We start from the raw sequence: 10,051 nt of genomic DNA, 5'->3' as shown, positions 1-10,051 counted from the left end.
TGACGTTTGTTTGGTTGTTTGTGCAGTATGAACATTGATCAAATGCTTCTAACATTTAAAAAAAACAATGGTGTTTTTAAAATAGAATATGGTCTTCTATTTTTCTGATGTTATGCAATGTCCTGTCACACATGACACACAGAAAATAAAAAAACGTATAAAAACTTGTTTTTAATTGCAATTAATCACAAAAAATTGTGATTAATCTAGTTCATTTTTTAATTGACAGCACTAATATATAATTTTTTTTCCCTCTCCATAGTATAGGGAATATAAAAATACAAATATAGCTGCGAGCAGCGATGGCGGGCCCAAGCCCGGTGGCACCGCCACCCCGGTGGCTTCAGGGCAACTGTGCACAGCGGGCAATAGGCACTTAAAACGGTTAAACATCAAAGGACTATGTCAAATTCACTCCACATTTACTGCACTACAAGGTGCCACTATAGAGCCCCTCCTCCCTGCCCATTTTCAAAGGATTACATGTGCCAAGTTTTAACATTATTCTGATGAATTTTGAAGCAAATCAGGTAAAAATAAGAGGGTGATCTCAATGTATGCTGAAAGTGACACATTTTCTGCTTCCAGTTGGTGGCGCTATGACTTTGAATCACAATAGTCACATCCATGTGATCAGCCTTGTACAACGAAGACTAAGCCGAAGTTTCATCAAAATCAATTAATGTATGCAGAAGTTATAACACTTTGTTTCCCTTTTCTTGCCATAAATTCGTTGCCTCGCCACGGCCAAACCGTTTGAGATATCCAAAATCCGTTTGCAATTAAACAACTTCAATGTGTTAGCAACAAGTTAAAAAAAGCTTGGTGTAAATTGGATAAACCCTGTAGGAGCAGTAGTATAAAATTCATAGCCTGTTTTTTCAAAAAATTAACATTCAAACCAAAATAGCTGACTTCCTGTTGGTCGGAGCTAATGAATGTAAATTAGAAAATTGTCCGGCTTGATGAGAACAATATGTGTACCAAGTTTGGTGACTGTAGGAAAAACAAACCCCCCCACTTTTGTCAAAAGGTGGCGCTACTGAGCCCCTCCACCACGCCCATTTCTATGGCTTTGTCCAAGTCTACTGGTTGACAATATTGATGTGTGTGTCGAGTTTCATGCAATTTGAAGCATGTTAAGAGCCTCAAAAACACTCAAGAATATTATTACAGTTTGACCTGTTGCCATGGCAACAATATTTCAAATATCAAAAATCCTGTCATAGGTCTACATCTGCTGTGTATTGACATTACACTGATGAAGTTTGAAGCAAATCAGGTAAAAATAAGAGGGTGATCTCAAAACATTTCAAAAAGTGATACACTTCCTGCTGCCAGTTGGTGGCGCTATAACTTTGACTCACAATAGTCACATACATGTGATCAGACTCCTATAACGAACACACTTGTGAAGTTTCATAAAGATCAATATATGTATGCAGACGTTATAACACATTTCCTGTTTCCTTTTTCTCGCCATAAATTCGTTGCCTCGCCACGGACAAACCGTTCGAGATATCAAAAATCCCCTGGCAATTTTTAATCATCAGTGTCTTGACTTCATGCTGACCGAGTTTGGTGGCGATCGGATTAATCGTCTAGGAGGAGTATATCAAATTCCAGAGCATGCGTTTTTCAAACAACCCTTAATAGCTGACTTCCTGTTGGCGTGACGTTTAACTTAGAGCACGAAAGTTGTTCGGCCCGATGAGGTCTATATGTGTACCGAGTTTCAGACTAATACGTGCAAGCGTGTTTAATATATGGACCAAATTTTCAGACCTTTTTCAAGGGGGCGCTGTTGAGCCCCCCTGCCACGCCCGGGTACCAGCTTCTGCCCGGCCCTGTTGGCCGCGGATTCCAATGTGTGTGCCAATTTTCAAGAGTTTTTGAGCATGTTAAGGCCCCCAAAAAGCCCCGGAAGACGGAAAAAAAATAAAAAAAAAAAAATAAAAAAAAATAAAAAAATAATAATAATAATCCTTAGAAAAACAAGAGGGCCCTGCGCGAATTTTCGCTTGGGCCCTAATAAATATTGTCAGATGCACACATGTATAGGTGAATATTGCATTTTAATTGTTTATTAAACGCTAGAATTCACTGTAGTGAAATTGAGATTTGAAGAACAAATAAAACATCTTAGGTTAATTGTCAGAGGGTTTTGTCATTTTTACTTTTTTGTGCATTTCATTGGGGTTATTTGGAAAAAAGACCAAGACTCAGTTTAATTTCGATGTACATTAAGTAATGTGGTTAACAAAAAAGAAACTATTTATATTGTTTTTATATTTTCGTTACATAACTTTGGACTATAGGGTCCGAAAATGACCAAGTGAGCTGCTATTCACAAACCAGTTGTGACGTCACGTGTTCTGTGGAGGTATTAGTTTGTGGATTTTTTGCATACTAGTTTACATAAACGTTTAATGTAGCAATTCAGATTTTGTTTTGTATGAAGAGGTTTTTATTATTTTTATTTTGATACAAGATGAAAAACGCGAGCTGGACTCGAACGAGCCACGTGACTGAAGAACTAAAGTCCAAAACAAACCGAGAAGTTTTTGATAGCAAGACAGACGTGTGAAACAGCAATGGCAGAGTCTCACGTTTTATTAAACAAACATGAGGTGGAACGTTTGCTCAGTTACGATGATCTGATTCCCAGACTGGAGTCTGTTATGGGAAAGTTTTCTAAACGGGACAGTTCAGAAATAATTCAGCCTGTGAGATCTGTGGTCCCAATACAGCAACACAGTGGGTATGAATGAATCCATGTTTCAGAATATCGCTATTGTTTACTGACATAAATCTATAGTAAAGTAAAACTCTTGATGCATTTGTCAGGTTTTTAGGCGTGATGCCTGCATATATGGCCGCTGAGGGTATTTTATGCACTAAGATGGTGACTTTTTACCAACGTCCAGAGGGCTCCAGTTTACCATCAACTCAAGCCACAGTGTTACTGTTTGATCCCGAGCATGGGCATGTCACAGCGGTGAGCCACACAAACATGATTTATTTGGCAAACTCCTATGCACATCTGTGTATGTCTGAGATTTCATCTGGGTCAATCACATAAGAGTCTACAATAAAGAAAATGAAAAAAATATTTTAAAAATGTGTTTTAATAAAACATGTACCTAGACACGTGCACGTTACATACAGCTTTGTTTCGTATGGTTTTGAAAAACATACTCCATTTTAAAGAAAAGTTTATATTTAATGATAATTAAATGTAAAAATGTAGAGTGTTATGTGGCGTAACCATTAATAATAAAATGTTTATAAAACCATTACATTAATTATGTATTGTTAGATATTATATATGTTATTAAAAATTAGTAATTTTTACTCATGTGTTGGATACATTTGAGAGTACTGCAGGTATTATATTAAAAGTGTTTTTGGTTGAAAGGTGTTTATTTTTAGATATACTATATATATATATATATATATATATATATATATATATATATACATACATACATACATATATATATTATTGTAATGACATGTTTAATGACATTAGTTTGGTGTAAAAAGTTTTCCAAATATTAATAGTAATAGATTTTTTTTTCCTTTTACTTAGTAAAGTTTTTATTTTTAAGAATGTATTATTTAATTGGTTTATTTTAATATAGAAGTTAAAATGTTATATTAAAATTACTGAATGTATGAATTGCATTTTTATTAAATGCCTTATTGATGAATGTTATGTGGTGTAACCTTCAATAACAGAATTTTGGAACCATTAAAATAAAAATTAATAACATTTTCCTTGCCCCTTAGATACAATTATTATTTTCAAATATGTTTTTTTTTTTTTTAAATAAATATAATCAATTATTAATTCATAAATCTAATCAAATGTTTTTCAAATATTACTAAAAAGTAAAGCAGATTTTCTTTTTGTACTTGGTAAGGTTAATTGATTTATTTCAGTATGGAGGTAATTCATATTCATCAGAGAAGAGGTATATTAAAATCATTGTATGTCTGAATTGCATTTTTATTTTAATTTATCTTCCCATCCATCCATTAGTGATCAGTCATTTTACTATGAAGGATGACCGAACTACCATCTTACAAATAACTGTATAAATTCAGAGTATATCAATGGAAAGTAAATGTTAGAACAGCATAATTCAGCTCTGGAAATGCTTTAGTTCTGTAACTGTATCTCTAATGTCAGATCATGGATGGGGAGGCCATCACAGCCAAACGAACCGCAGCAGTGTCAGCCATATCAGCTAAAGTAGGTTCCTCAACAGACCCCAAATTTGTTATGGTGTAATGTATAAAGTCACTTATTCTGAATATATTTTCTCTCTCCAGCTGTTCATGCCAGCTCTTTCAGAGGTATTGTGCATCCTTGGTTCAGGGCGACAGGCTAGAAGCCATTATGATGTCTTTACAAAGGTCTTTAAGTTCAAAGAGGTAAGTAGTCTGAACATGGGAAATATGTCCAGGTTATTGAAAACTATGTGTGTGTCATCCAGTGTTGTGTTTACTTCAGGTCCGTGTGTGGAGTAGAAGGAGAGAAATGGCTCATCGGTTTGTTAATGATCTCCAAGGCCCTGTCAGAGTTTGTTCTTCGGTGAAGGAGGCCGTGACGGGAGCTGATGTTATAGTCACTGCCACAGGTGCTAGTGAACCCATACTCTTTGGCGAGTGGGTCAAACCAGGTGCCCATGTAGCAGGTCAGTTGCCCCACAGATTTCCAATAGAGATATTTTGTGAGTTATCTAAGCAATATGCTACAATAGACCGTGACATATTGTGAATATACAGTATCTCACAAAAGTGAGTACACCCCTCACATTTCAGCAACCATTTTATTATATATTCTCAAGGGACAATACTATAGAAATGAAACTTGGATATATTTTAGAGTAGACAATGCTTGTATAGCAGTATAGATTTACTGTCCTCTGAAAACTTAACATACAGCCATTATTGTCAAAATAGCTGGCAACAAAAGTGAGTACACCCTAAGTGATAACTGATGTACAACTTTTAACCATGCAAAGCCACATGTCCTATTCATGTTTTTGTCTGCTTGACAGGACCATACAAATGTGTTGATCTTGTATTAGAGCAGTTAAAATTTGGTGCTTTGAGTACAATTCTCTCATACTGATCACTGGATGTTCAACATGGCACCTCATGGCAAAGAACTCTCTGAGGATTTGAGAATTAGAATTGTTGCTTTCCACAAAGATGGCCTAGGCTATAAAAAGACGCCATGAAACGCCATGAAACTGAGTTACAGCACAGTGGCCAGGGTCATAGAGAGAGATTTTCCTAGATGGGTTTCAAACCAAGAAGCTTTCTGTTGGTCATTGTGGCAAATTCGCTTCACCAATTTGAACAGTTCAGGGAAGAAGGAGCAAAACAACAAAGCAAAAGTAAAGCGGAAGCCCTCGCGGCATTAATCTTGCCACTGGCCTTGCTCCATTCCCACAACTCTTGGCCCCGTCCTGCTTCTCATCACACACCCCATCACCCTTAGCAGGCAGGGAGGTATCTTTGAGACTGCGCTCTACCAAAGTCCCTTTCAAGGAAAGTCTGTTCACTCAGCAGCCATATTTGCAATGCCTTGGTGCCGCTATTTCAGGCATCCAAGACCAAGTCTTATCTACTTGAATTTGGGAATTCTGACTTCTCAAAAACTGCTTGCCGAACTCACAATTAAATTACATATTACAAAACAGCAACAAAATCTGACATGAACTGTCCCATAAATGTGGTTTCTCATGCTCAGATAGTGTTAAAAGCTTATTTTTCAGGCTAGATGCGCCAGTGCGCATGTGCAGTCCCAAGTGCGAGTCTCAGGTTTCTATGGGAACCGGAGCTTCTAAGGGGAGCTTCCATAACGCAATGACTTTTGCAATCAGAGATTGGCTCTTTTGCTTAGAAGGTGGAATGCTTTCCACCATATGGTGCGTTGAAGTTTCTGCCATTCATAAGTAATAAGAGTGAACTGTCTTTCTATATCTATAGTCTTTGGTCCAGCCCCAGTCACTCCATCCCACCGCCTAGAGCATCCATGGCGGACTCTGCTCAGCCCTATTCGATGATACCGCAGATTTCCCACTGTGGCAAGGGCTCTTTGACAGTGTGTTCCTCCTTCCTCCCGGTGAACTTAACTTTAGTAATTATATAAACATAAACAACAACACAAAAGTAAAGTTTTAATCTTTTAATTCTTGCAACTTGGAACAATACAAGTGGACACCATTATGACAAAGTTTGCTAAGAAGTATTTCCTACTATAGCAAGACAGTATTTGACTCTGGTAAGCGTAGCAGACAGGTGGGAGTGACCTTGGATGGCAACATGCCCAGTGTATTATGGGTGTTGAAGTTTTCCTACCTGTTTAACAGAAGGGGGAAGACAGCAGCCTTATTTCTCTTTTTGTCTACAAACCCGATTCCAATAAAGTTGGGACACTGTACAAATTGTGAATAAAAACAGAATGTAATGATGTGGAAGTTCAATATTTTATTCAGAATACAACATAGATGACATATCAAATGTTTAAACTGACAAAATGTATAATTTTAAGGGAAAAATAAGTTGATTTTAAATTTCATGGCATCAACACATCTCAAAAAAGTTGGGACAAGGCCATGTTTACCACTGTGTGGCATCCCCTCTTCTTTTTATAACAGTCTGCAAACGTCTGGGGACTGAGGAGACAAGTTGCTCAAGTTTAGGAATAGGAATGTTGTCCCATTCTTGTCTAATACAGGCTTCTAGTTGCTCAACTGTCTTAGGTCTTCTTTGTCGCATCTTCCTCTTTATGATGCGCCAAATGTTTTCTATGAGTGAAAGATCTGGACTGCAGGCTGGCCATTTCAGTATCCGGATCCTTCTACGCAGCCATGATGTTGTAATTGATGCAGTATGTGGTCTGGCATTGTCATGTTGGAAAATGCAAGGTCTTCCCTGAAAGAGACGATGTCTGGATGGGAGCATATGTTGTTCTAGAACTTGGATATACCTTTCAGCATTGATGGTGCCTTTCCAGATGTGTAAGCTGCCCATGCCACACGCACTCATGCAACCCCATACCATCAGAGATGCAGGCTTCTGAACTGAGCTGATAACAACTTGGGTTGTCCTTGTCCCCTTTAGTCCGGATGACATGGCATCCCAGTTTTCCAAAAAGAACTTCAAATTTTGATTCGTCTGACCACAGAACAGTTTTCCACTTTGCCACAGTCCATTTTAAATGAGCCTTGGCCCAGAGAAAACGCCTGCGCTTCTGGATCATGTTTAGATATGGATTCTTTTTTGACCTATAGAGTTTTAGCCGGCAACGGCGAATGGCACGGTGGATTGTGTTCACCGACAATGTTTTCTGGAGGTATTCCTGAGCCCATGTTGTGATTTCCATTACAGTAGCATTCCTGTATGTGATGCAGTGCTGTCTAAGGGCCCGAAGATCACAGGCATCCAGTATGGTTTTCCGGCCTTGACCCTTACGCACAGAGATTGTTCCAGATTCTCTGAAACTTTGGATGATATTATGCACTGTAGATGATGATAACTTCAAACTCTTTGCAATTTTTCTCTGAGAAACTCCTTTCTGATATTGCTCCTCTATTTTTCGCCGCAGCATTGGGGGAATTGGTGATCCTCTGCCCATCTTGACTTCTGAGAGACACTGCCACTCTGAGAGGCTCTTTTTATACCCAATCATGTTGCCAATTGACTTAATAAGTTGCAAATTGGTCCTCCAGCTGTTCCTTATATGTACATTTAACTTTTCCGGCCTCTTATTGCTACCTGTCCCAACTTTTTTGGAATGTGTAGCTCTCATGAAATCCAAAATGAGCCAATATTTGGCATGACATTTCAAAATGTCTCACTTTCAACATTTGATATGTTATCTGTATTCCATTGTGAATAAAATATAAGTTTATGAAATTTGTAAATTATTGCATTCCTTTTTTATTCACAATTTGTACAGTGTCCCAACTTTTTTGGAATCGGGTTTGTAGTCAGGTAGCACAGATTTCAAAAAATGTTTCACCTTTCTACTGTATAGGCAGCCAAGTTTTATTGAAAGCCCATTTTGCCAGCGGTGAAGTACCCCTTTAAAGTCGGCATAAAATAAAAATTCATCATATTTTCTAATTGCATGTTATAGATCTTATTTTTCATCCATATGTTTAATTTTTTTTAAAAATTGACCTCGTAATTTTTAATCAAAATGTCATAACTGGATCTTCTGGTGAAATGATCTCTGGTGACATATGCAGGACTTCTCCAATTATTTAGGGCGCATAAACCCTGCCCGTGCAAGCTTGCATTCACCTGCCACCATTGTTGAGTGCAGCGCCCACATTTCGAAATCAGATCCATTAAACTCATATGTACGTCACAATATGGAAATTAATATCAATTGTTAATTACGTTTCATGGCGACTTTAACAAGTATTGAAGCAGATTTTTTTTTTTTTTTTTTTTTTTAAATAAAAAATTACATAACCACAATAATTTCGCTGCTTTAATAGTTGCCACTCTGGATGCTGTGCAGTAATACAATAGCACTACATTGTGTTTTTATATATTGTGGTGCTGTTTTGTGACAGCGGTTGGTGCTTGTCGGCCAGACTGGAGGGAACTGGATGACGTCTTGATGAGAGGGGCTGTGGTGTATGTGGACAGCAGAGAGGGGGCTACAGCAGAGTCAGGAGACATCATTCTGTCTGGAGTATGCATCACTTCCTTTAACACTGTCTGATCAATAAAATACAACTGATTTCACCAACATTTATTTGAGTTACCTTATTACCTTACAATACATATGATATGCCCAAATTCCTGAATGTTTAAATGCTATTTTTTTTCCTCAGGCTCAAGTTTTCGCAGAGCTCGGAGAAGTTATAAATGGATCTTTTCCTGCTCAGCGTGAGAAGACTACGATATTCAAGTCACTGGGTAACTTGTTGTTTTTCCACAGCTGTGATCAAAAAATCAAGTTCAAGATGTACTGAAGATTAAAAAAAAAACATTTTCATCACTGATAGAAATTCATAGTAGCTGAATGTGCCATAAAAAGCTTGATGTTTGCATTTCAGTCCTCTCAAGAGACAAAAAAGGAAATATTTCTATTTATAACTTTTATTATGTAAGCTCAAGCAACCCCTACTTAGCCGGAAATTTGGGCCTGTCATGTCAGTTATAAAACACACATTCGATCAGTGAATATCATTCTGCGTCAAAATTGAGGAACGAATTACAGGATTTTTAAAGGCAAAAATTGATGTGAAAATGGTATGTGTACGCCAACTGAAGAGAATACAAACCTTTTGTGCTCATCTATACTAGTAATTAAAATAAATAAATGTAAAGATAGACAATCACAATATGCATTTTTATTAGTTGTAGTCAATTAGCAACTGCTTTGTGATATATATATATATATATATATATATATATCCTATATATATATAGAGAGAGAGAGAGAGAGAGACACACACATACAACATCGATACACATGCACTTGAGTTTAAGATGATTTATAAAGTGAGATGCATTTAGGAACATTTTTGTGCGGAAATTGTTGTACATTTATGTTTAGGGTTATTGGCATGTGTCAGGAAACTGGAGGAAGCTATTTGTGATGACTAGCTGAACATTTTGTATTTTTAAATGCAGGCATGGGGATACAAGATGCTGTCTCGGCCAAACTTGTGCTGGAGAAGTGGAACAGCGAACACTGAACAACCAACCAGCACGATTTCCTCCGCTGATTGCACAATTGTCTTGTCTGCCTTTTTTTCTTTTTCTTTTTTTTACTTTCAAAACTACAGAATTCAACAGCAATTTCTTGACACAATTCACACATTTTGTAAATATAAATTGAAACAACATTAATTTAAATAAAAAGGAACAAAAATTAAAGGGCATCACAAACATATGTTAAATTTAATTTAGCAAAGATACAGTTCTTTGGGCTTTTCGATTTTTGGTAAACTTTACAGATTCTAAAACTTTAAAGGCTGTTTGAAAATCAGCAAAATTCAGTTTTGAG

At 37.0% G+C, this 10,051-nt stretch overlaps 1 protein-coding gene across 1 annotated transcript; it reads left to right on the top strand.

Moving 5' to 3' along the window:
* The first annotated feature begins 2,036 nt into the window (after positions 1-2,036).
* Positions 2,037-9,926, top strand: crym (crystallin, mu). Its single transcript, XM_048169762.1, has 8 exons — positions 2,037-2,761; positions 2,848-2,998; positions 4,196-4,258; positions 4,339-4,440; positions 4,520-4,703; positions 8,607-8,728; positions 8,871-8,955; positions 9,676-9,926. Exons 1-8 carry the CDS (start codon positions 2,595-2,597, stop codon positions 9,738-9,740), a joined length of 939 nt encoding a protein of 312 aa, XP_048025719.1. The 5' UTR covers positions 2,037-2,594; the 3' UTR covers positions 9,741-9,926.
* Positions 9,927-10,051: the final 125 nt, after the last annotated feature.

This window comes from Megalobrama amblycephala, linkage group LG20 (genome assembly GCF_018812025.1).
Source record: "Megalobrama amblycephala isolate DHTTF-2021 linkage group LG20, ASM1881202v1, whole genome shotgun sequence".
NCBI classification, from domain to species: Eukaryota; Metazoa; Chordata; class Actinopteri; order Cypriniformes; family Xenocyprididae; genus Megalobrama; species Megalobrama amblycephala.
Note: the sequence above shows the minus strand (reverse complement) of the source record. Positions and strands in the feature narration are given on the sequence as shown.

Bases quoted from the DNA above. Each gene is read 5' to 3' on its own strand.
- crym (XM_048169762.1), top strand. From the start codon at position 2,595: ATGGCAGAGTCTCACGTTTTATTAAACAAACATGAGGTGGAACGTTTG. The intron at 4,259-4,338 runs GTAGGTTCCTCA...TTCTCTCTCCAG, and splicing joins TGTCAGCCATATCAGCTAAA to CTGTTCATGCCAGCTCTTTC. The intron at 8,729-8,870 runs GTATGCATCACT...TTTTTTCCTCAG, and splicing joins GAGACATCATTCTGTCTGGA to GCTCAAGTTTTCGCAGAGCT.